Here is a 26329-nt window from a genome sequence, read left to right as displayed (position 1 = left end):
TAGTGAATGCTCCTGTGATTTCTCTTTCTAGGCTCTGTACAGGGCTGCCCTTGTCAGTGGTCTGTGGAGTAAGCTCCTGCTGCAGGTGTTACCTTGGTTGAGATGGGAATGGAAAGCTGGAACTGCTGTCAAGGCCTTATGGTGTTGCCTCCTGCAGGAGTTGTCAGTTGGAAACTGAAGTATATCCGACTTGATCCTGATGTGGTTTTGTCCTTGGCTTGAGGGTTTTTAAATCAGTCTCTTTGTACAAGAATTGATTCATGTCTGAAATCAATCTTGAAATGAATCAAGGAAGGAGGTGATTCTGCCTCTCTGTTCTCATGAGACTTCACCTGGAGAGCTGCATTCAGCTCTGCAGTCCTCAGCACCGGAGAGACATGAACCTGTCGGAGCAGGTCAAGACGAGGCCACAAACATCATCCAAGGGCTGAAACTCTTCTGCTTTGAGGCCAGGCTCAGAGAGTTGGGGAGAGTTCTGGAGAAGAGAAGGCTCCATTGAGACCTTCTGGTGGCCTTTCAGTGCTTAAAGGGGCTGAGGAGAAGGCTGGGGAGCAGAGCCTGTTGTGACAGGATAAGGGGTAATGGTTTGGAACTAAAAGAAAGAGATTCAGACTGGAGAGAAGGGAGAAACTTGGCACTGAGGGTGGTGAGACCCTGACCTAGGTTGCCCAGAGAGGTGGAAGATGTCCTATCCCTGGAACCATTCCGGATCAGGTTGTTTGGTGCTCTGAGCAACCTGCTTTAGTTGGAGTTGTCTAGGCTGCCTGCAGGAGGTTGGATCAGATGAGCTTTAAATATCCCTTCTGAATTAAAGAGAATTTGGCATTCTGTGACTTCATTAATTTTAGCCATAGAGTTGCTGTGCTGAAACTGGTGGTCAGTTTTGCCAACAAGATGTCTAGCTGCAAGCTGCTCCTTTGGTTCAAAGGGTTTACATCTCCAGAGTCTCTGGTGCTTTCCTGTTGTGCAAAAGATATAGAATAAGTTCCACAAAGGCCCTGAGCTACCAACCTCTGCTGGAAGGCATCAGATACCTTTGTAGATAGATGACTTTGCACTTTGCAAGCTGCTGTCATACTTGCTTGCATGTGAAGTGCTATGGCAATGAGAAGGCTTTGATGCCTCTCTGAAGTCATTACTGCAGTGAGCTTTTTGGGTGAGGGAGCTGAGCTAGCCCAAGAGTTGAGCACTTTCCTAAGGGGTAAGCAAGTTAAATTTGAGCTGTTGCTCTAAAAAGCAGAGATTACCGATTCAGTTCAGAAAACTCCACATGTGGGACTGAAAAAGACTAAGAAACTGGAGCTTTTATAACTCACAACAACTTTTATTTCATATAAATAATCCTTCTACATCAGAGTTTTCAGCTTTTTAGTCTTTTCTATCACCATAAAGAAGAAATAGCCACAGTTTTCTGAAAACTTGCAATCCCGGCATCAACCAAAGTCCATTTGAGCAAAGTATTAATGAGCAGGGAAAAAAAAAAAAAAGACTTAGAACAGGCACTATCTGTACAGTCCCATCCCCAGAGCTTGGAACAGACCCAGTCCTTCCTCAGCATCATTCAACGCAAAATGATTTGGCTTTGCAGGAGAAAAAGGAAGAGGAGGGAATGGGGGACAAGTAATGGTTTTCCTTTCAACGAGGATAAGATACAACAGTTGCAGGCAGAGTTTTATCTCTACAACCAAGCTGCTGGAGCAGGGGCAGTGTAAAAATTTCTACCTGGCTGGGTGCCCAAGTGCTGCTGAGGTGCCACAACCTCTTGATCTGAGAGTGTTTTGCATGGACCATGAGGCAAGGTGCTTCTGGTGTGTGCTGGTAAGGACTCAGCCTGCCTGAATGAAAAATAATCATAACTGAAACAATAAAACAGCTGTAGGCAGGCTTTTGAGCCAGTCAGATAAGGAAATTTGGTCTGTAACAGCGATGGAGATGTCCAGGACTTGGAGCACTTTTACAGTCTGGCTTTTTTCTGTCTGCTGGATACCCAGCCTGAGCTTTGGGTGGGGTGAAGATGTTTCTACTGATAAAACACGCACACTGTGTTGCTGGAGAATACCTGGTCTGAAGCCAGTAAACTCTCCTGAATTTGGGCAGCAGAGGAAATTTTCAGGCTTGTCCCTCATATGGATCTATGTTTTGTGGGGGAAAAAAAAACCACACAAGCTTTGTGCAAATATTTGTTTATTAAAGCAGCATACAGCATTTCTGTCCACACCTACCACCCTTTCTTCCAAAGGATCTTGCTCTTCTGGTTAGCAAATAGGTCTTGCAATGAAACCAGATACATCTTCACTGACAAGCTATCCACACGTTTTTACTCCTGCTTCAAGTTTTAGAGCAGCACTTCAAGGTGAGGGTAATATCCTCTGTGCTCTGCATTTAGTCAGGAATCAGAAGCACAGGATTGTCTGGGTTAGAAAAGATCTCCAAGATCTAGTCCAACCATCAACCCATCACCACCATGGCCATTAAACCATGTCCCAAAGTGCCATGGTCACACATTTCTTGAATACCTCCAGGCATAGGGTCTTCACCACCTCCCTGGGCAGCCTATGCCAACCCCTGACCACTCTCACAGGAAAGAATGTTTTCCTCATGTCCAACCTAAACCTCCCCTCCACAATTTCAGGCCATTTCCTCTTTTTCTATCACTTGATACTATGGAGCAGAGACCACCCCCCACCTTACTCCAACCTCCTTTCAAGGAGTTGCAGAGAACAATGAGGTGTCCCCTCAACACAGCTTGGGTTAACTCCTCCTCTGGCAGCCACACTTCAGCTGGGTTCTACTTGCTGTGACTCTCTTTGCTGATTGGCCTTCCAGGCAGCTGGGAGTTTGGCACATTTATGCTTGTGATTGCTCTTCCAGATCCCTGATTTGAAAGGTGTCTTGTAAGGCAGGTTCCATGTGTGACCTTTCAGGGGAACTGCTCCCCCCTCATCCAGCACAAGGCTGTGAAAGACACAACCAGGAAGGTAAAAGCATTCAGCAGGAAGTTTTAGGCCTTTGCAGAATCACAGAATGCTAGGGGTTGGGAGGGACCTCTGGAGATCATTGAGGTCAACCCTGCTGCCAAGGCAGGGTCACTTAGAGAGGGTCACACAGGAACATGTCCAGGCGGGTCTGGAATCTCTCCAGAAATGGGAGACTCCACCACCTCTCTGGGCAGCCTGCTCCAGGGTTCCACCATCCTTAAAATAGTGAAGTTCCTCCTCCTGTCACTGGGAACCACTGAACAAAGCCTGGTCCCATTCTCCTGACACCCACCCTTGAAGTATTGATCAGCACTGATGAGATTCCCCTCAGCTCAGCTCAGGTGTAGCCTGGGTCCTGTTGCTAACTCCTCTGTGCAGTGCAGGGGAGAAGCATTTGTGCTGCCTTCCTTGCCCTGCTTGGCACATGGAACTGCAGGCATCCACAGCTGCTGGAGCCTGGCCAGTGTTGGGAGGGAGTAGGGTGTCCTGCTGAGCTCTATGTGCTTCCTCCAGCAGCCACCTCAGTAGAAAGCCCAGCCTCCTGACCTGCTGATCTGCTGCTGCTTGTGTCCTGCCACATCCCACAGGAGGAGGGAGGCTGTTCCAGGCTGAGATCATAAAACCGCAGAATGGTTTGTGTTGGAAGGGACCTTCAAGATCATCTAGTTCCAACCCCCCTGCCAGTGACATTCCCCTAGACCAGAGTGTTCAAGGCCCTGATGCTGATGTGCTTGTCAAAAGCACCTGCACCACACAGCTAAGTGAAGACTCCTCTGTCCCCTTTGCGTCCTGCAGCCTGTGGCACTACCGCACCCCTCTGCCAGCACTTCAGCCACCTACAACACTGCTCTGAACACCCCTTTGTCAACCCACCTGTTGAACCACAAGTTCACCACCCCTCACCCCAGCTCCTGCTATCTACCCAGCAGACAGGGAGAAGCTCCCCCAGCCCCTGTCAGCCTGTGTGGGAGGGAAGGGGGGAGTGGGGCTAGACATCTGCATCCTAGCTTGAAACAGAATTAGTTAATAAACTAAAATAAAGTGCTTCCAGTCAAGGTGTCATTGGCCTGCCACTCAGCTGCAGTAGAGGCAAAAGAAACACAAAGCACAAGTGATGCTGTCTCCTTTGTAGGCTGGGGGTGTGCAGCCTTCCCTGTCCTTCAGGATCGGGATGGGGAAGGGTGAGGCCAAAACACTTGAGTGAGGGGGGATGAAGGAAGACCCCAAGTGTGGTGAATGGTACTGAAGGGCACAAGGCAGGTGCTGAAAGCTGGTTTCATAGGAGGTCAGAGAGTGAGGACAAGTTTGTGCTCCTCTTCTCATCCACCACCTTCAGCACATTATCCTGTGAAAGGAGAGCAGAGACAGCAGTGGGATGAGCAGTCTTCAGGGAACTGCTGAGCAGTAAATGAAAAATGTCTGCTGAACCTCAGCCTGACCTTCCTGCAGGGCTGGAGCTGCCTGAGAGCCACCAGAGACCCAGCTGCTACATCCCAGGGCACCAGTGAGGACTCTGTGGCCCAGGGGATGAACTGAGCCTCCATGTCTGGATGAAACATGCTCCCAATCCTCCTCTGGGTTAGGTAAGACAACTTTACTCTCTCCTTTTTGTCTCAAGAGCAGTAATCTTTACGTGGGTTTGTAAGAGTAAGAGGAGGGGCTGGTTTGGGGTTGGGCTTTGTGGTACTCTTTTGTGAGACCTGGCTTGGGGATACAGCACCTACAGAATTATAGAATCCTGAAGGCTGAAAAAGACCTCTAAGATCATAGAGTCCAGCTTTCTGCCAAACACCCCCACGACTACCAAACCATGTTCCAAAGTGCCACAGCTATTCATTTTCTGAACACCTCCAGGGATGGTGTATACCATTTTCTCTGGAGAGAAACCTAACCTGTGAGAGGAGCCTGCTGTCCTGTACCTGCCTCCAGACCCAGAGAGGTTGATTTTAATTGGCAAAAGCAGACATGTTTTGTCCTCCAGTTGTTTGGGTGCTGCTCAGATCTGATGAGCTGGCATTTCCCTGCATCCATGGTTAAACCCACAGATCTGCTGATGCAGATTTCAACACCTAAGGCTCCCAAAAAATGGCAGAGGGGAGAGAGAAAAACAGATCAAACTCCATGAAGGCAGGAGAGGTGATGTGTGATTGTACACCCCCATGGATCAGTAGAGACAGGGACTGCGAGCAGCTCAGCAGAGCACCTCTGGGGAAAAGGACCTTTGAGTGCTGGTGGACAACAGGATGCCCATGAGCCAGCAATGTGCCCTTGCAGCCAGAAAACCAAACCCCTCTTCTGGGGACCATGAAAAAGAGTGTGGCCAGCAGGTTGAGGGAGGGTTCTCTTCCCCCTCTACTCTGCCCTGGTGAAGCCATATCTGGACTACTGGGTCGTATTTCCGTGTTCCCCAGTTCCAGAGAGACAGGGAACTACTGGAGAAAGTCCAGTCCACTCTCACTGTAAAAAATTTCTTCCTAATCTCCACTCTAACTCTCCCTTCTTCCAGCTCAAAGCCATTGCCCCTCATTCTGTCTCTACAAGCCCCTGTAAAAAGTCCCTCCCCAGCATCCTTTAGGTACTGGCAGGCTACTGTAAGGTCTCCCTGAGGCCTTCTTTCCTCCATGCTAATCACTGTGTCTTATTAGTAAGAGAAGTAATGAATTCAGATCCCACCAGCTGTGGCTGTGCAGTCCGACTTGTGCATGCAGAGAAGGTGCCTGTGCTGCAAGGATAGTGTTGTGGAAGAGGGAGGAGAATGGTCTGCCAGCACCAAGAGCACTGGGTTGTCACTGAGACCTTTGAAACCCTTAATGATAAACAGCCAACAACAAGCAGAGCAGCTGGAGCAGCTCAGACCTGGCAGATCATTTTGCAGTATCTGGACCACCAAGTGCAACTCAAAATCTCCTTCCTGGCCCTTCTCAGTAGCATTAAATCCCTAGAGTGTGCTGCTGCAGCACTGAGTACCCCCTTGGCATCAGGATATGGCCAGCCCCACCCCTTGCACACATGAATGTGAAAAATGTCTCCAGCAATAGGCTCCGAGTCTCGGCTGTGGGTGACATTGATTATTGCAGGTTGTCAGGTCTGATATCAGGGCAGTTCCTTATTAGATATCAGTGACTGTGTCTGTACATTATTCCTTTACAGACTTCTTTTTTATGCAAGCCAAGATGATTATAACAGAATCACAAGATGGCAGAGGTTGGAAGGGACCTCTGGAGGTCACTGAGTCCAATGCCCCTGCCAAGGCAGGGTCACCTAGAGAGGCTCACACAGGAGCACATCCAGGCAGGTCTGGAATCTCTCCAGGGATTGAGACTCCACCACCCCTCTTGGGCAGCCTGCTCCAGGGCTCCAGCACCCTTCAATTAAAGAAGTTCCTCCTCCTGTTCAGATGAACTTCTGATGTTCCAGCCTGTGCCCACTGTCCCCTGTGCTGTTCCTGGGCACCACTGAACAAAGCCTGCTCCCATCCTGGCACCCTCTCTTGAAGTACTGATCAGCATTGATGAGATCCCCCTCAGGCTGATCTTCTCCAGCCTAGAAAGCCCCAATCCTTTTGGTCTTTTTGCTCCTCACAGAGATATTCCAGTCCCTTCAACATCAATGTAGCCCTTTGCTGTACCTTCTCCAGCAAGTCCTTGTCTCTCTTGACCCTCAAATCCCTCTTCCCATCCTCTTGCCCCCACCCTTTATCTCTTGCTAAGCATTGATAAGACCCCCTTCACGCCACTCTTCAGGCTCAACAAGCCTCAGGTCTCTCAGCCTTTCCTCCTGACAGAGAAGCTCCAGACCCCTCAGCATCTTCCCAGCCTCCACCAGACTCACTCCTGTAGTTCCTTGTCTCTGTGGAACTGGGGATCCCAGAACTGGACATTATCTGCCTTGCCTTTCCCAGCCTGACAGCACCTGGCTGGATATAGAACATCACTGGGATGACTTTTGCAGTCAAGCTAGCATTGTAGAAGCTACTGGTTAAGCCTCACATCATGAGGGTGAATGTACAGGAGGTTCCTGAAGACTGCAGCTGAATGCAGATTGGCCCTTTTTTCTTCAGCTGAGGCTAGTGCTACCCATCCTCTGCCTGGGTTGGAAGGCATTGTTTTGTTGGGCATCTCCTGGGACAGGTCCAGAGCTCCCAGAGGGAATTTTATTCTTAGTGAACCACTCAGACATTCTGGTGAGATACCATCTGCTAAGCATCATCACACCACCTTTTGTCCCCTAGCTTAAGTGTCTTTATCTATCTGCTGCGCTGTGAGGCCAGAGAGAAGACCTGCAAGACCATGAGGCATCTTCTACCTAGTCTGGAGGTCATGAAGGTTGGACTCGACAATCTTAGAGGTCTTTTCTAACCTTTATGATTCTACTCCCTGACAAAGCATGCTGGTCAGGCCCTGAAGGTGAGAAGAATCCCTGCTTCAACCATGGAATGCTTCCAAGCCACATGCCCTCTGCAGGTAACAATCTCTTTCTAAATTTCCCAGCTTTATTTATGGGCTCCCTCACAACATTGGTCCTTCCACCAGTCTTGTTTTCTGGCTTGACTGTTTCTCCTCCTTCACTGGTGTTCACTACCCTGTTGTATTTATAGAGATCCCACCTCCTTCCTTGCTGCCTTCATTTTGCTAGACTAAACAAACACTTCCTGAGCATCCCTGGAGCCCTTCTCTGTGGCTCTCCAGTCCTTTTTTCTAGAACCAGTCTCACATAATCACTGACTTCCAATGTTAGCAGTACTTTCCCATGGCATGCCACAGGAAGGGCCTCCCATCACTCCGGAAGTATGAAGATAACTCCGCCAAGTCCTGCATTCAGACACTTCTGTCCCAGTTCTGAGTCAAGATGAGAAGAAATTACTTTGCTGTAAGGGTGCTGGAACCCTGGAGCAGGCTGCCCAGAGAGGCTGTGAAGTCTCCTTCTCTGAAGGCTTTCAAGACCCATCTGGGTGTGTTCCTGTGTGACCTGCCCTGGGTGACCCTGGAGGTTTAGGAGATTTAGGTTGGATATGAGGAACAATTTACTTGCTGAAAAGAGTGGTCAAGTGTTGGAACAGGCTGCCCAAGGAGGTGGTGGAGTCACTGTCCCTGGAGGTGTTCAAGACAGGTGTGGCCATGGGGACAGGGCTTAGTGGCCATGATGGTATTGGGTTGAGGGTTGGAGTCAGTGATCTTAGCAGTCTCTTTCAACCCAAACAATTCTCTGCTTCCCCTGAACCTTGAGGAAGCTGGTATGTCCTTCAGTAGCTCTATAGCTATATTGAGAAGTGTTGGCTTCCACTTGCACTGCTTCCTGCCCCAACCTTTGGTGCTGGTTTGGATCAGACAGCTGACCTCCTCCAACCGCTCCTCCTGCGGCACTCAGGCCCTGCCTGCCTCACTCCTCTTTACGTCAGCCAGAGCTGCAAGGTCAGCTCCCTGGAGCTGCTCTGGAAATCTACCCCCAGCTGCAGTTTCTCTAAAGATGTTAGGATTAATTTTCTCAGGAGACTTCAGGGAAAAGCTTCTGTGGTTTTTGTGTATCATTTACTTCTCTGGGACTTGTTGGCCACTCTCCAGGGATTCCAGTCCTGCACTTCGAGTAAATATTTATTCCTTGTTATGTGAAGCAAAGGATGAAAGCTCCACCACACTCTCTGCACTGTATCTCCAACTGGTTTGAAGGTGCTGGAGATTTTTAGTGCCATAAATAGACATTAGCAGTGGAAGCTGGTGAAACCCACATGCTGCAAGGAGTTGCTCTGCAGAAATGGGTGAGCAGCATCTGTGGTGGAGAGTGAAATCTGCCCCTGCACAGGGGGCAGAAGGTCTCCACAAACCCTAGGAGCAGGGCAGGTGGAGAACATATTATAGAATCACAGAGTGGTTTGGGTTGGAAGGGACCTTCAAGATCATCCAGTTTCAACCCCCTACCACAGGCAGGGACACCCCCCACCAGTCCAGGTTGCTCAAGGCCTCATCCAGCCTGTCCTTGAACATCTCCAAGGAGGGGACATCCACAGCCCCCCTGGGCAACCTGTGCCAGTGTCTCCCCACCCTCACTGTAAAGAATTTCTTCCCAATCTCCAGACTAAATCTCCCCTCTCCCAGCTCAAAGCCATCACCCCTCATCCTGTCATTATAAGCCCTTATAAAGTGTCCCTCCCCAGCTTTCTTGCGGGCCCCCATCACTGATGTTCACTGTTGCTGCAGGCACCCACTGAGCTTTGGGACATGTGAGATCTGGGAACAGAGGGCACATCCATGGCAGCAAGTGACGTGAGCTGGTAGAGGAGTTTCTGCTGGGGGCGAAACTCCACAAAGATGAACTTTTTAGTGGTCTGGGATTTTTAGATACCTTTTGGGGCTGGCAGGTGGTATTGGGCACATTCCTGCCATCTGCTTCCACGCTGATTTGTCAGTGACTGCAGCACATCCAAACTGAATCCCCGGTCTTTAAAACCACCCTATTAACATTTTTTGTGCAGAAAAGGTTTAACCAGCACTCCAGTTTGGGGGTGGTAGAAAAGGAAGGGTTGAAGGAGACACAGTTCTGGTACAGGCATGAAATTTGTTAAATCTGTCTTTCAACAGGAAAACCAATACTGTCTGACTGGGAAGTTAGACATTAGGACAAAGTTCCTCACAATGAGGGTGGTGAGACACTGGAACAACCTGCCCACATATGTGGTTGAGGCACCATCCCTGGAAACAGTCAAGGAGAAACTTGCTGGGGCCTTGAGCAACCTCCTCCGGTTGGAGATGTCTCTGCTGGCTTCAGGGGCAGTTGGACAAGATGATCTTTTGAGGGTCACTTCCAATCCACACATTCTATGAATTCGTGATGTTTGTTATGGGCTACCTCCTGGCAGAAATTATGAACCAGTCCTGACAACCCAAGATGGCACATCCCACCAGATGCTTCTACTCAAGGCTGGTCATATGCTGTGGTCCTGATTGCATTAATTCTCTTCCCTGTTTGCTGTGAACACTCTGTCCTCCAGGACAGTTGTCACTCAGAGTCTGTATAACTTGGATTCTCAGCCCAGACTTCGCTCCTGTTTTCCACCAGGCACTTCAGGACATTCCCTGGTACAATGTCTGCTGGTGCCATGGAAACAGAACCCAGCAAAGGCCTCCAGCTGGCCAGGATTTACCAAGACAGAGCTGCTCAGTACTGGAGTGGCTGGAGAGCTGCTTGGTGGAGAAGGACCTGGGGGTGTTGAGTGATAACTGGCTGAAGATGAGCCAGTGTATGCCCAGGCAGCCAAGAAGGCTGATGCCATCCTGACCTGGATCAGCAGGAGTGTGGCCAGCCGGTCTAGGAATGTGATTGTCCACCTCTACTTAGGCCACACCTTGAATGCTGGGGTCAGTTTTGGGCCCTTCATTCCAAGAAGGATATTGAGGGGCTGGAGCAGATCCAGAGAAGGGCAACAAAGCTGGGGAAGAGTCTGGAGAACAGGGCTGATGGGGAATGGCTGAGGGACCTGGAGTTGTTTAGCCTGGAGAAAAGGAGGCTGAGGAGAGACCCTCTGGCTTTACTGAAAGGAGGCTGGACTGAGGCAGGGGGTGGTCTCTTCAGGCAGGGAACAAGTGACAGAACAAGAAGAAACAGCCTCAAGTTGGACATGAGGAACAATTTTCCCAGAAAGTGTTAGAATAGAATAGAATAAACCTTCAAGATCATCGTGTCCGACCCATCAACCAATCCAACCCACCTAAACAACTAACCCATGGCACCAAGCATCCCATCAAGTCTCCTCCTGAACACCTCCAGGGATGGTGACTCCACCACCTCCCCAGGCAGCGCATTCCAATGGCAATCACTCTCTCTGTATAGAACTTCTTCCTAACATCCAGCCTAAAGCCTATGACCTAAAGCCTGTTGTTAAGGCCTGGCCCAGTCTGCCCAGGGAGGTGGTGAAGTTGCCATCCCTGGGGGTGTTGAAAGACTCTTGGATGTGGTGCTGAGGGGTGTGGGTTAGTGGCAGGGGCTCAGCAGCAGCAGTGGCATTGTGAGCTCCAGGGGAGCAGCTGGGCTTGATGAGCTCAAAGGTCTCTTCCAAACCCTACAGTTCTATGGCTCCTGGAGGCTTGCATAACAAGCCATTTACTTTGCCACATGCAGTCCTTCATCTACAGAGAACTTGTGGTACCACAGGGTGAAACCACCCCCTCCTGCCACCTGCTGCTGTGGGATAATCTGGGAATTGTGTGTGGCTGACGTCAGCTCAGTGCAGTCAGGCTCAGGCTCTGCAGCTGAGTGTGAGCAGCTCTTAAAAGCTACACGTGAAGCACCACCCACGGCCTCCCACCTGCTCTCTGGGCCATTCCCTCAGGAATACCCATTCCTTAAGGATTGTACTCAAGTGGTGAGAGGAAGCAAATAATGAGGGTGGTTTGGGCACCTGAATCCACAGTGCTAGGCACAAAGGGAAAAACAAATGTATAATTCTGCATGCTAAGGAAAAAAAGCACAGCTCTTGGTGTAGTGCTTCATCTTGCTGCCCTCTAAGTGTTCAGAATGATCACAGAATCACAGACTGGTTTGGGTTGGAAGGGACCTTAAAGATCATCTAGTGTCCAGTTTGTGCCCATTGCCCCTTGTCCTGTCCCTGGGCACCACTCACAAGAGTCTGGCCCCAGCCTCTTGCCCTCTGCCCTTTATCTCTTGCTAAGCATTGCTCAGATCCCCTCTGGGGCTGCTCTCCTCCAGGCTCTCAGCCTTTTTGCCCCTCACAGAGATGCTCCAATCCCAGCATCTTCAGAGCCTCCTCTGGATGCTCTCCAGCAATTACCTGTCTCTCTTGAACTGGGGAGCCCAGAGGTGGACCCAGTACTCCAGATATGGCCTCACCAGTACAGAGTGGAGGGGGAAGAGAACCTCCTTCAACCTGCTGGCCACACACTTCTTCATGGCCCCCAGGAGCCCATTTGCCTTCTTGACCATGAGGACACATTGCTGGCTCATGGTGACCTTGCTGCCTACCACCACTCCCAGGTTCTTCTGCTTGGAGCTGCTACCCAGCAGGTCACCCCTCACCTTTACTGGTTGCAGAGGATTATTCCTCCCCAGGTGCAGGATCCTTGTTGAATTTCATGAAGTTCCTCTACCCCAGCTCTCCAGCCTGGCCAGGTCAAGTGACATTTCCCTCAAGGATGCCCATACCTATGAAGTCCCTTGCGTGCCACACACCATGGCTTTGCTGGACATAGGTTTCCTGAGGGTTGCCCTTTGTGCAATTCTTGCCCTAAAGTATCACCTGGAGCCAGGTGCAGGCATCAGGATCAATAAACAACAAAAAAAAAAGCAAACAGGAAAACCCTGCCAAGGATCCCAACTGACCTCAGACTGGGGCAATTCTGAGGGACCTGGTTCCAAAGAGCTGCTTGAGGGAGAATTCCATGGAAATAAGGCAGAGCTTTGTAGCTCTGTATACACACTGTGGTCTGAACTTGACGTCTGTGGAGCAGTAGGAAACAGATACCAGGGGAGAATGAAGGGACTGCCACCAGCTGGTGGCTATTTATGGCTGCCATCTGTGGTTGTGTGTGGCCTGCCATGGGGAGCTGGGAACTCCAAACACTGGCAGGAACAGCCATGAGACCTTTTTGCTCCAAACATGGGGACAACTTAACCCCCTTGAGCCAAATGAGCTTTTGCTGTTTGGTGGTGGTTGTTCTTTGGAGCCCAGCTGGACGGCCAGGCAGATGGGGACAGCTCTGGGTGTGCTGAGCTTGTGCTGGAGAAATCCAGGTCTTTTTCTTTTTTTGTTTTGGTGTCCCAAAGAATGTTCATAGAGTCCCAGACTGGTTTGGGTGGGAAGGGGCCTTTAAAGCTCACCTAGTCCAACCTCCCTGCAGTTAGCAGGGACATCTGCAACTAGAGCAGGTTGCTCAGAGCCCCAGACAATGGTTCCAGGGCATGGGGCATCTCTCACCTCTCTGGGCAATCTGGGACAGGGTCTCACAGTCCTCAGTGTCAAATACGTTTTCTTTCCAGTCTAAATCTCCCTCTCTTCATTTAAACCATCACTTCTTGTCCTGTCACAACAGGCCTTGCTCAAAAGTCTGTCCGCAGCTTGCTTCTCTCTATTGGAGGGTCTGAACAAGGTCTATCCTCAGCCTCTTTTCTCCAGGCTGAACAGCCACAGGTCCCTCAGCTGGTCCTCACCAGCCCTGTTCTCCAGACCCTTCCCTGGCTTTGTTGCCCTTCTCTGGACATGCTCCAGCCCCTCAATACCCTTGTTGAAGTGAAGGGCCCAAAACTGAACCCAGGATTCAAGGTGTGGCCCCACCAGTGCTGAGTACAGGGACACAAACACTTTCCTACTCCTGCTTGCCACATAAACTCCTTCAAACTCCTTTCCAGGAGGGCTCTGTATTGCTGTTAATGAACATCTGTCCCATTACGACCACAGAAAATGGGGCTCTGGGGCTGTACTATGGCTGAGACGGCAGCATACTGCATTGAGTTAGGAACTGGCTGGAGTGCTGTGGCCGGTTGACGTTGCCCCCTTAAGAAAGGGAACATGGTGGACGGAAGTTGGTAAACGGAAGGAATAGTCTAAACTAATTTCATTGGACGAGTGGGAGGAAGCACTTCTGAGCTGGGACTATACTGGACATTTCCAGCACTTCTCAGTCAGTCTTGCTTCCGCCTCTTCTCCGTGCAGCAGCTTTCTGTGCTGGGCTTTCTGCCAAGGCCCCGGCCTTGAAAACCAGATAACAGGCCTGTATACTAACTCCCTTCCAATTAACACAAACTGCTTCTAACTTTTTTTTTCCTCTCTTTCTCTTTCTATCCCATTCTGGGGAAAGGGGGGGAGAGAGGGGAGAGCGGAGGTGGGGGACCCCTCTCTGCCGAGAGGGATTACTCTCATTTCTGTGTTACTCTGTTGTATATCTTTGTATATATTGTAGATATTGTAAATTTGTAAATATCTCCCTGCAAACCCTACATCGCTTTGTAAATATAGCTCCACTGCTTTGCTAATTCAGCTTGCGAGTTTTTTTTTCCTTTCCCTTCAATTTTTTTTTCCCTTTTACTTTACAAGGGGGAAGGGAGGAGGCTTCTCGGCCTTACCCTTCCACCCACCACATTTTTTTTATTGGCGTACCCAACGTGCGGCAGATAATTAGTTTAATTTATTATTTGATTGATTTAGTGTTTTCTAGCTGAATTAGCAAACATGAAGGTATTGTGGTTTGTGGAGCGATTATTCTTTTCAATTTTTGGGGCTCTGGTTTACAGGTATTGTTTGGGTTTGATTTTGGATTACCTGGGCAAATATTTGGTGCGGACAATTTATATGTGGGTTATGTATAAAGTTAAATTATGGTATGGAAAATGTATTAATTTATTATGGCCAGTGAGATACAGGAATGTTACCTCCACCACTCTCCCAATTGAGATAAAGGGTTTTAAGATTCCGCCTGAGGAGACAGTAACTTTAGGTGATGCCTGGGATCCAAAGGTGATTTATTTCATGTGTATAATTCTGCTGCTGGTGATAACTAATGTGTATTCTCTGTATTCCTGGCGGCGAGAGAGAAAGGTGTCCAGAGCTTGTTTTGTTATTAAAACTAGATCAAAAAGGAAACGCCGTGGCTCTCGATCAGTCCCAGAGTCATCTAGTGATGAGGACTGTGGAGAACCCGTGTCAGTCAAAAAGAAGGCTAAAAAGTTAATTGGTAAGGCAGCTCTAAATGACTTTGCTGATTCTAGCAAGCAGCCAAGGGCATCGGCTGGTATCAACATGGCACCTACTCCTTCTCCTACTCCTTCTCCTTCTTCTTCTCCGTCGGCCATTAACGGAGCAACGTCACTTCCACCCACTCCCTCAGTGGGACCGGAAGTCACTGCCCCAGCAGCTGATTTATCTCAGGACCTGTCAGCTTCCATTAAGGTGGCTGTAAATTCAAACACAGCTCCAGTTAAGGTGGCTCCTTTAAAGACTAGAGCTGGAAAGGGCAAAGATGGAGAAGAAGAGGAGGAGACTGATCCTGGTGAGGGGCCCTCTACTCTAAAAGATCCTGCTCAGGAGGAAGAGAAGGTTTGTTTTAAAGATCTAGCTAACCTAGTGAGATCAAAGCAGGATAGAGATGAAGCTAGGAAAGCAGCTGGCAAAGGTGGTTCTCAGCTTAAAGAGATCCTTAGGAGAATGACAGCAGGATTTTACGGGCAAAGAATTCAGGGAGATGAAGAGGAAGATGATATTACAGACTGTTCGTCACCACGGGAAGAATTGCGAAATGTCCGTAAAGATTTCACCAGGGCAGATAAGGAGCCAGTTCTAGCTTGGCTTAGTAGGTGTTATGATACAGGTGCTTCAGCTCTAACAGTTGGAGACAAGTCAGCAGCTCAGTTAGGAACTCTCTCAAGGGACAATGGAATAGATAGACATCTAGGCGAAGCTCTCGGTAAGGTTAATCTGTGGATACGCCTTTTAATAGCGGTTGCCCTGAGATACCCTTCCCGAGATGATCTTCCCTGGAATCCTAAACCCTGGACTACCATAGATGAGGGAATTAAGCGCTTGAGAGAATTTGCTGTTAGAGAGCTACTCTATGGTGAACATGAAACTTTGAATCCTGATGACGTTCCTGTGGGTATTGGTCTTGCTAAAAAGATCATCAAGCTTGCTCCTTCCAATTATGCAAACATTCTGGCAAGCAGAATTGTGTCAAGAAGTTATGGTGGAGCTTCTCCTACGGTTGGCCAATTCAGTGATCAAATGAGACAATTGGAGGATAGCATGACACGTGGTTCTTTGGTTTCAGCCATTGAAACTCTGTCTGGAAAAATTGAGAATTGCATGAAAGATCTGAAAGATTCCATATACCAATTGGCACAAAGGGATAATTTCAATTCTCCCTCCAGATGGGTACAAGTTTCATCTGTGAGGAATACACGTCCTCCAAGGAGGTCATTCCAAAACAGGACATTCCAAAACAGGTCATTCCAAAACAGACCACCAAGGCAATCACGTAGAACTATTTGGATAACTCTGCGTGATCAGTTTGGTGAGAACATGAACCGCTGGGATGGCCAACCAACTGCTAATCTTTTCAGGAGACTGAGGGAATTGCAAAGTGGCAGAACCCGAGGTAGCAATACCAGAAGGGTAGCTGTTACTTCCACAGTTCCCCAGAACAACTCTTATGGCTCCAACAGTGGCTCCAGTTATAACATGCAAAGTTATAACCCTGCACAATATGTGCAATGCACATGTGCGCATGTTCCCCATAACTAGGGGTGCCCTGCCTCCCGCCAGGGGGAGGAGAGGGATAACAGAGATAACAGAATCTATTGGGATGTGTACATCCAGTGGCCTGGCACTTCACAATTTCAGAAGTACAGGGCCTTGGTTGACACAGGAGCTCAGTGCACCATAATACCATCAAATTATCAGGGATCAGAGTCTATAACTATTCTGGGAGTCACTGGTGGATCTCAAGAGTTAAGTAAGGTAGAGGTTAATATAAGTTTAACTGGTAAACAATGGAGGAAGCATACAGTTGTGACCGGACCTGATGCACCTTGTATTTTGGGAATTGATTTTCTGAGAGAAGGGCGTTTCAAGGACCCTAAAGGTTACAAATGGGCTTTTGGAGTAGCTTCAATAGAAATTGATGGACAAAAATTGAAGCTGTCTGCTAGACCTGAACTTTCTGATGAATCTGCAGTTGTGGGACAACATAAGATACAGGACATTAAATTGCCGGTTGCTTCTCAGACTGTGCATCACAGACAATACAGAACCAACCGTGACTCTTTGTTGCCCATTCAGAATCTGATTCGTCAGTTGGAAAGTCAGAAAGTCGTCAGCAAAACTCATTCACCTTTCAACAGTCCAGTGTGGCCTGTGCGGAAGCAGAATGGAGAATGGCGTCTGACGGTAGACTACCGAGCCCTAAATGAAGTAACACCACCTATGAGTGCAGCAGTGCCAGACATGATGGAGCTACAGTATGAGCTGGAATCCAAAGAGGCCAAATGGTATGCTACCATAGACATTGCTAATGCATTTTTCTCTATTCCCATAGCAGAGGAATGCAGGCCTCAGTTTGCTTTCACCTGGAGAGGAATCCAGTACACTTTCAACAGGCTGCCAATGGGCTGGATCCACAGCTCAAGCATCTGTCATGCAGTGATCCACGATGCTCTGGAGAAAGGAGGTGCTCCAGAACACATCCAGTTCATCGATGATATCATCGTCTGGGGTAAAACTGCTGAGGAAGTCTTCAAGAAAGGTAACAAAATCATTGACATTCTTCTGAATGCAGGTTTTGCCATCAAACGAGACAAGGTGAAAGGACCTACCACAGAGATTCAGTTTCTGGGAGTGAGGTGGCAAGATGGACGCCGACACATTCCAGTGGATGTGGTAAATAGAGTCTCTACCATGGCAAGTCCCACAAACAAGCAAGAGACCCTACGTTTCTTGGGGATAGTGGGATTTTGGAGACTGCACATTCCTGGATACAGTCAGATTGTGAAACCTCTGTATGATGTGACTCGAAAGAGAAACCATTTCCACTGGGGACCTGAACAACAAGCAGCCTTTGACCAGATAAAGCAAGAAGTAATTCAAGCAATGGGTCTGGGACCTGTCCGAGATGGTCCAGACATTAAGAACATTTTGTACACGGCTGCAAGTGACAATGGTCCAACCTGGTGCTTGTGGCAAAAAGCTCCAGGTGAGACACGTGGACGACCTCTTGGTTTCTGGAGTCGAGGTTACAGAGGTTCAGAGGCTAATTATACTCCAACAGAGAAAGAAATTCTAGCTGCCTATGAAGGAGTAAAAGCATCTTCTGAAGTGATTGGAACTGAATCACAACTTCTCTTAGCTCCCAGATTACCAGTTTTAAATTGGATGTTCAAAGGCAAAGGATCCACACCACATCATGCCACAGACTCAACCTGGTCTAAGTGGATGGCTCTGATAACACAGAGAGCTCGAATGGGAAATCTTGAAAGACCTGGTCTAGTGGAGGTGATCTCAAGTTGGCCTGAAGGCATCAACTGTGCTAAACCTCCAGAGGAGAAAGTAACTCGTGCTGAGGAAGCTCCTCCTTACAATGACCTTTCTGATGATGAAAAGAAATACGCTTTGTTCACAGATGGTTCCTGTCGTCTTGTTGGAAACAAGCGAAGGTGGAAGTCTGCAGTGTGGAGTCCAACACGCCGAGTTGCAGAGGCGAAAGATGGAGAAGGAGAATCCAGTCAGTTCGCAGAGGTAAAAGCTGTCCAGCTAGCTCTCGACGTAGCTGAACGTGAGAGATGGCCAAAGCTTTATCTCTACACCGACTCATGGATGGTAGCCAATGCTCTATGGGGTTGGCTAAAGAACTGGAAGAAGAGTGGTTGGCAGAGAAAAGGAAAACCCATTTGGGCAGCCAACCTATGGCAGGACATTGCTGATCGAATCGAGAGAATTCCAGTGAAAGTGAGACACATCGATGCTCACATTCCTAAGAGCAAAGCTACTGAGGAACAGCAACACAACCATCAGGCAGATCTAGCTGCAAGAGTTTGTCAAGTAGACATGGACTCTAATCTTGATCTCGACTGGAAACACCGAGGTGAGATATTTTTAGCTCGGTGGGCTCACGATTCGTCAGGACATCAAGGCAGAGATGCAACATACCAATGGGCTCGTGACAGATCCATAGACATTTCCATGGATGCTATCACACAAGTCATCCATGACTGTGACATTTGTGCTGCTATTAAGCAGGCAAAACGACTTAAGCCCTTGTGGTATAGTGACAGATGGTCCAAGTACAAGTATGGTGAAGCTTGGCAGATTGACTACATCACTCTACCACGTTCTCGTTCTGGTAAGCAATACGTGCTTACTATGGTAGAGGCAAACACTGGATGGTTGGAAACTTATCCAGTTCCACATGCAACTGCACGCAACACCATTCTCGGTCTGGAGAGACAGATCCTGTGGAGACACGGAACTCCAGAGAGGATTGAGTCAGACAACGGAACTCATTTCAAGAACAACCTTGTAAAGAGTTGGGCAAAAGAGCACGGTATTGAGTGGATATTCCACATTCCCTACTATGCACCAGCTTCAGGGAAGATTGAACGCTACAATGGTTTGTTGAAGACCACTCTCAAAGCCATGGGAGGTGGATCTTTGAAAAACTGGGAAAAACATTTAGCACAAGCAACCTGGCTGGTAAATAGTAGAGGTTCAGTGAACCGAGCTGGACCTGCACATTCAGATTTGCTACGGAAAGTAGAAGGTGATAGAGTTCCTGTTATTAGAGAAAAGAATCTGTTAGGTAAAACTGTTTGGGTATTTTCACCCTCAGGAGAGGCTAAACTTGTCCGAGGGGTGGTCTCAGCTGAAGGTCCGGGTCACACTTATTGGGTAATGCAAGAGAATGGTGAAATTCAGTGTATTCCACAAAGAAATTTAACTTTAGCTGAAAGAGGTTAATTTCGAACTGTTGTACAGCTACATCGCGCCCAAAGGAAGAATCAACGAGGAGTCTACGATGCACGAACCCTAAGATCCCTGAGAGCCCTGAGTCAACTAAGAGACCCTGAGAATCCCTGTTTCCCTTTTCTTCGCTTCGTCGGTGAAGAAATGAACTGTTTTCCATTTTTCTCATTTTCTGATTTTCTTGGACTTTTGAATCATCTACATCTGAGCATAGCCGGAATGGACTATGAACTTTACTCACGAACTGTAAATATCGTTTTGGATTGGATGGACAGTATGAACAGCCAATGAAAAGTGCCGAGCCCAGAGAGTGGTGGTGAATGGTGCCACATCCAGCTGGCAGCCAGGCACCAGTGCTGTCCCCCAGGGATGAGTGCTGGGCCCCATCCTCTTCAATATCTTTACTGATGATCTGGATGAGGGGATTGAGTCTATCATCAGCAAATTTGCAGATGGCACCAAGCTGGGGGCAGGAGTTGATCTGTTAGAGGATAGAGAGGCTCTGCAGAGGGACCTTGCCAGGCTGGACAGATGGGCAGAGTCCAAGGGAATGAGACTGAACACATCCAAGTGCCAGGTTCTGCACATTGGCCACAGCAACCCCATGCAGTGCTACAGGCTGGGGTCAGAGTGGCTGAGAGCAGCCAGGCAGAGAGGGACCTGGGGGTACTGGTTGATAGTAGGCTGAACATGAGCCTGCAGTGTGCCCAGGCAGCCAAGAAGGCCAATGGCAACCTGGCCTGCATCAAGAACAGTGTGGCCAGCAGGAGCAGGGAGGTCATTCTCCCCATATACACTACACTGGTTAGGCCACACCTCGAGTACTGTGTCCAGTTCTGGGCCCCTCAGTTTAGGAAGGAGGTTGACTTGCTGGAACGAGTCCAGAGAAGGGCAACAAAGCTGGGGAGAGGTTTGGAGCACAGCCCTGTGAGGAGAGGCTGAGGGAGCTGGGGTTGCTTAGCTTGGAGAAGAGGAGGCTCAGGGGAGACCTTCTTGCTCTCTACAACTCCCTGAGGGCAGGTTGTAGCCAGGTGGAGGTTGGTCTCTTCTCCCAGGCAACCAGCACCAGAACAAGAGGACACAGTCTCAAGCTGTGCCAGGGGAGGTTTAGGCTGGAGGTTAGGAAGAAATTCTACACAGAGAGAGTGATTGCCCATTGGAATGGGCTGCCCAGGGAGGTGGTGGAGTCACCATCATTGGAGGTGTTTAGGAGGAGACTTGACAGGGTGCTTGGTTGCTTGGTTTAGTTGATTAGGTGGTATTGGATGATAGGTTGGACACAATGATCTTGAAGATCACTTCCAACCTGGTTTATTCTATTCCATTCTAATAGGATAACAACCACAGTGTGGGGAGAGGGGTCAGGGACTCACCTTTTGTCTCAGGCAAGCTGGTACAATCTTTGCTAGTTGTGGGTGTCCTCATTGTCCTTGTCCTTGCAGTCCTCAGGCTGGTCCCCTTCCCTGGACTCTGATTTTGCTGTGTCCTGCTCAGATACAACAGTCTTGTCAGAACTGGTGTTCCCTGGGGGCAGAGGATCTCCTCTGTGTTCAGTGCTTTCAGCATCTTGACTGTCTTTCAGTGCAAATGTCTGTTCCTGAAGGGCAGTGGTTTGGGTCACTTCCTCCCCTCTTTTTCCCACCAGCTGTCCTTGACCTGCATCCAGTCTGTCTCCTGCTGCTGTGTCCAGCTTTCCTCCATGGCTGCCTGGAGAGTTCTCAGTGGACTCCTGTCCTGAAGCTGAGGCTTTCTCTGAGCCAGCTCCCACAGGCAGTGTCAGAGTCTCCTCACTGCCATACCTGGTGGCTTGCTCAGTGCTTGGAAGGCTGCTCTGTGGAGCAGAGCTCTTAGTGCTTTCCTTCTCCTGGGAGATGTCAGCAGTGCCAGGCTTCCCATCAGCATCTTCCCCAGTGCCTTCCTGACTTGGCTTGGGCCCTGGCTCTGAGTTGCCTGTGTTGGGCATGGGCACCTCCCTGCCCTTCACTCCTCTCTGCTCTTCCTTCTGGCCATTATGTCCAGATTGGATCTTTCCACTTCGTAGCCTTTGCGATAAGGGGGCCCCATGATCTTGGAGGCTTGTCTGTTTCACCTTCTCCTCCAGGTCAGCCATGGAGCTCTCTTGCACCCCCTCCTCACCTCTGCTCTTCTCCTTGTCCATACCAAGGCTCCTCTGAGAAAATGAGATAATTATTTCAGCTAATTAAATCAGCAGAATAGAGTCTCCCTTGTCTGTGATGGGTCTCCAAACTTGAGGAAACTTTTGTGGAGACTATTAAAGGACATAGAACAATGTAGGGGGAGATGTGTCCAGGGAGCAGAGTAAGTGGGATTATTGTGCTGATAGAGGGTCAGCCCAGGACATGAAGCTGCTCTCAGACCAAGCCATCTGCAGAGTGCCAACGAGGGGCACATTCATCCCAATATGGAGGTCTCCCAGCTCTGCCCTGGCCAAGAGCCTCCAACTTTCCTGACAGTAGATGTTTTGAGAGAACTCAGCAGCTAGCCTTGAACTCATGCACCCACCTGGCTGTCAAGGTCATCCTTCAGAAGGGACATGTCCTCGCCTTCTTTTGCATCCCACCTGCCAAGGAAAAAAATAAATCAGGATTTAGGCCTTCAAGTTCTCCTGTGGCAAAGCCACTCTGCCTGCCTCACACCTGCATGGGAGTTTCTACTATGTCCATGAACTCCCTCTCTGAGCCCTTTGAGCAGGCAGCAAGAGATAAAGGTGGCCAGTTCCTGATCCAGATGCTTCTGGCACCTGCAAAGGACTGAGCCCATCCAGAGACACTCATCTGAGACCAATACATCTTCATGAGCTGGTTGTTGTAATTCCCAATGGAATGAAAACCTAGGACCCAATGGCCAGAACAGGCAGCTGGCCTTGGACTAACAACAATCTACAGATGGCTCCTGCTGATGTCTGCCATGGCCCTGTCCTGCTTGTCTGACAGGGCCCAAGTGTCCCAGATCTCCACAGTGCCAGACAGAGAGGGGCAATGGGCCATGGGCACAAACTGGAACTGGGATTCCAGATGAAGATGAGGAGAAATTTCTTTGGTGTGAGGGTGCTGGAGGCCTGGAGCAGGCTCCCCAGAGAGACTGTGGAGTCTCCTTCTCTACAGAGATTCCAGACCCCGCTGAACATTGTTGTCCTGGGCAAGGTGCTGTTGGTGCCCTGCTTTAGCAGGGTGGGTATACTGGATGATCTCCAGAGGTCCCTTCCAAACCCACCATGCTGGGATTCTGTGCATGTGAGATTTAATTCTTCTCTGGACAGACCCTGTTGGGCTTGCTGGCCTCTCCCTCTGGCAGATTTGGGCTGAGACACAAAATGAATGGAAATGCACACTGAGGTGGCTGCAGAAGCAGGCATTCCCAGAGACAAACGTGACAGTGACCCCACGTGCCCTTGTGAAACTGATGTGGGAGTTGACATCACAGGCTCCACCACACAATCACACTGAGCTGCTTCACACCTGGCCCACTCCCTAGGGCAGGAGTGAGTTACATTTGCTGCACCTCCATGCTCTCTGAGCAGAGAGCTGGGGGCAGTGTCCTTGTTGAGAGGGTGAAGCAGCTTGGAACAGACACAGACCCCACACCCAACCTAGGGGCAGTGAGATCCTGTCTGCAACGTGGGGTAAGTCATCACCACCAGCTCAGACCACAAAAGGGTCCCTTTTTGTGGAAGAAGCCCCCCTAGCATTTTCAGTGGTGCCCTGCAAAGGTTCTGAAAATCAATGTGGAAAATTTTCTAGGCACAGGCTGGACAGGTAGAGCTAAAGGTGACCTGCAGAGCAAGCCCAGGGCAGACCCCCCTGCCCAAACCAGCTAGACACCAATGCTGAACTGGCCAGCACGCTCACTTGACCTCTTCCAAGGTGTTTACAGAACTTAGCAGCACCAAGCAAATCTCTTGGTGTGCCTAACCTGAACATCCTCTGGGATCTGCTGTGACCCAACCATGCTGCATTCAGTGGGCAGGGCAGAGCCAGCAGGACCACAGCTCATCAGCTTCTTTCCCAAAGACATTTTATTAGGGATGGAGCTGAAGAATGGGAAGGGGTGGAATATAACTCACAGACAAAGCTAACTGGATTGTGTGCTGATGATCCCATCCTTCAGCCAGTTCTGAGAATTAAATCTCATTTTAACAAGGTTGATTAACCAGCAGGGCTTAGGAAGACAGCAGACAACCCATCTTTAAGTGGATTCCTGGTCCCCAGCACAAGAAGCTGCAGGTTCTGACTGCTCAGGTGCATTTCCTCAAGCACAGCCACTGGAAACAAAAGCAACATTCCAAGATCTCCAGGCCTAATAGAGTGCCAGGCTCTGACTGTGAGACCTACTGCTGTTCTGAGAGCAGAATCCTCAACACAAGGAGAATCTTTGTTGTGAGGGTGCTGGAGCCCTGGAGCAGGCTGCCCACAGAAGTTGTGGAGTTTTCTTAGCTAGAGACTTTCAGGACCCACCTGTATGCATTCCTGTGTGACCTGCCCAAGGTGACCCTGCTTTGACAGGGGGGTCAGATTTGGTGATCTCCAGAGGTCCCTTCCAACCCCTACCATTCTCTGATTCCATGGCACTGCTTGCACACACCCTGCCTAGCTCCTCAGGTCAGCCAAGGAACAGCCAGCAGCAGCTGACCTCCAACTGAAGAGTTTCTTACACAATCATTAACATTGGAAAAGACTTCTAAAATCAAGTTCAACTGTCAACCCAACACCACCAAACCATGTCCTGAACAGTTCCTGAGGGAAATGGGGCTGTTTAGTCTTCAGAAGAGAAGAATGAACAGAGACTTCTGCCTCTCTACCACCCCCTGAAAGGAGGTTAGAGCCAGGAAGGAACAGCCTCAAGCTGCACCAGGGGAGGTTTAGGTTGGACATGTGAACAATTTCTTCCCAGAAAGGGCTCTCAGGCACTGGCACAGGCTGCCCAGGGAGGTGGCAGATTCTCCATCCCTGGGGCTGTTTAAAAGCTCTGTGAATGTGGTGCTGAGGGGTGTGGGTTAGTGGCAGGGGCTCAGCAGCAGCGGTGGCATTGTGAGCTCCAGGTGAGCAGCTGGGTTGATGAGCTCAAAGGTCTCTTCCAACACCAACAGTTCTATGAGTCTGTGCTTCTATGAACTCTTTCTCTGGGAAACACTGCAAGTACCCCGGTGAAGCAGGATCTAGATGTGCATCTGGTGAACTGCATGGTCATAACTGACCTGGATGGTTAAAGAACACCAACATTAAGTGCTGCAGAAAAGGTTTTGTGTCTGGATAAATGAAGAGGCCTGAGGTATGTACTCAACTCTTCATCCTTTAGTTGCCTGCTAAAGGGCATGGCAGTGCTGTGAAGATGATCACTGTTATTAAACCATCAGCATGACTCCAGGAAATTGGAGACTGCGTTGAGATTTAATTATGGGGAGCAGCAGGGGAGGGGTCTGGGGAGGACATGGGAGAACCTGCAGAATGGCTTCATTTTGCTGGTGATCTGAAATGACTCCTGTACAAATCACTGCCCTGCTGTATGCTGCACACAGCTGGCAGGAGCAGGTCCCTTCCCTCCCCACCAAGTCAGGAGGCTTTAGGAGGAGATGCTTAAGCAGCAGACTGTACCACAGTATCAGTCCTAATTAGTGCTGATTCAGTTGGGAACCGTCTTTGGAGGCTGCCCCTCCACATCAGCCATGCCTGGAAGTCAGATGTGTTCAAAAGCTGTCTGGAGCATGTGCCAGTGCAATCCAGATCTGGTCAGGGAACCCTGACCTCCTCAGGGATGTTCTGCAGAGATGCAGGGTGTCAGTACAGTGATAACAGACCACACAAATTCCACAGACCCAACAAAGCCTGATCCTGCCAGACGTGGCCCCAGCCAACGTGAACTCGTTCAAACAGCTGCCCCTGTGGAGCAGTATCTTTGTCTGCCTCTCTTCACAGCTAGGCAAGAAATGAGACCAGGACATGCTGACCTATATCAGAAATAGTGTGGCCAGCAGGACTGGAAAGGTGATTGTGCTCTTGGACTGGGCACTGGTGAGGCCACACCTCAAATACTGGGGTCAGTTTTGGGCCCCTCACTCCAAGAAGAACATTGAGCAGATCCAGAGAAGTTGATGGAGGGTCTGGTGAGGAGCAGCTGAGGAACCTGGGGTTGTTCAGCCTGGCGAAAAGGAGGCTGAGGGGAGACCTTCTGGCTCTCCACAACCTGCTGAAAAGAGGTTGGAGCCAGCGGGGGTTGTCTCTTCTGCCAAGGAATAAACAACAGCAGAAGAGGAAATAGCCCCAGGCTGCCCAAGGGGAAGTTAAGGTTGCCAGGAGGAACAACTTCTTCATGGAAAGGGTTGTCAAGGCCTGGCCCAGGCAGCCTGGGGCAGTGGTGGAGTTCCCATCCCTGAAGGGGTTTCCAAGCCATGGAGATGTGGCACTGAAAGACATGGTTTAGTGGTGCCCTGGCAGTGCTGGGTTAAGGGTTAGACTCCATGATCTTAAAAGGTCCTTTCCAGCCAAAACACCTCTGTATCACAAGCACAGTGCCCGTGGCAGCACTGGCAACCTCCTTACCTCCTGGCTCTGCCTGTCAGTCTGTCCTTCCCCTTGGCTCGGCTGCTCACAGCAGGCACCACCTTCTGACCAGGCTCGCTCACATTCACTCCATGCTGTCCTCCACCTAGAAGACAGATTGGAAATACCATGCAAGAACAGGAAAAAACAGTTGATGGACCACCAAAAGGACCAGCACTCTTGTGTCACTGGAGAGGAGCTCTGGAGGGGGAAGCCCCCAGAACTGTGTGCAGACTGCATGTGTCATTTCTAAAGCAATGAACACACTGAGAATTTAAGGGGACTTGTTCTGCAGCTTTTATTCCAAATTCCAATTAGAGCTTTAACTCTTATTACTTGGA

At 49.4% G+C, this 26329-nt stretch overlaps 1 protein-coding gene across 9 annotated transcripts in view; it reads right to left on the bottom strand.

The window, feature by feature from the left end:
* Positions 1-1317: 1317 nt before the first annotated feature.
* The window catches only part of CCDC9B (coiled-coil domain containing 9B), a 50388-nt gene continuing 25376 nt past the window's right edge, over positions 1318-26329 (bottom strand). For 4 of the 9 annotated variants that reach the window (XM_068148536.1, XM_068148529.1, XM_068148535.1 and 1 more), the window contains 4 exons: positions 25989-26094; positions 21955-22012; positions 20805-21601; positions 1318-4323 (listed from right to left, as the gene is read on the bottom strand). In XM_068148536.1, the coding sequence (XP_068004637.1) occupies positions 20837-21601; positions 21955-22012; positions 25989-26094 (929 nt within the window). In that variant the 3' untranslated portion in view covers positions 1318-4323; positions 20805-20836. The other 5 variants (XM_068148538.1, XM_068148537.1, XM_068148531.1 and 2 more) reach the window with 5 other exon arrangements.

This window comes from Melanerpes formicivorus, unplaced genomic scaffold (genome assembly GCF_026170545.1).
Source record: "Melanerpes formicivorus ecotype bairdi unplaced genomic scaffold, bMelFor1.0.p_v2 SCAF_16, whole genome shotgun sequence".
NCBI classification, from domain to species: domain Eukaryota; kingdom Metazoa; phylum Chordata; class Aves; order Piciformes; family Picidae; genus Melanerpes; species Melanerpes formicivorus.
Note: the sequence above shows the minus strand (reverse complement) of the source record. Positions and strands in the feature narration are given on the sequence as shown.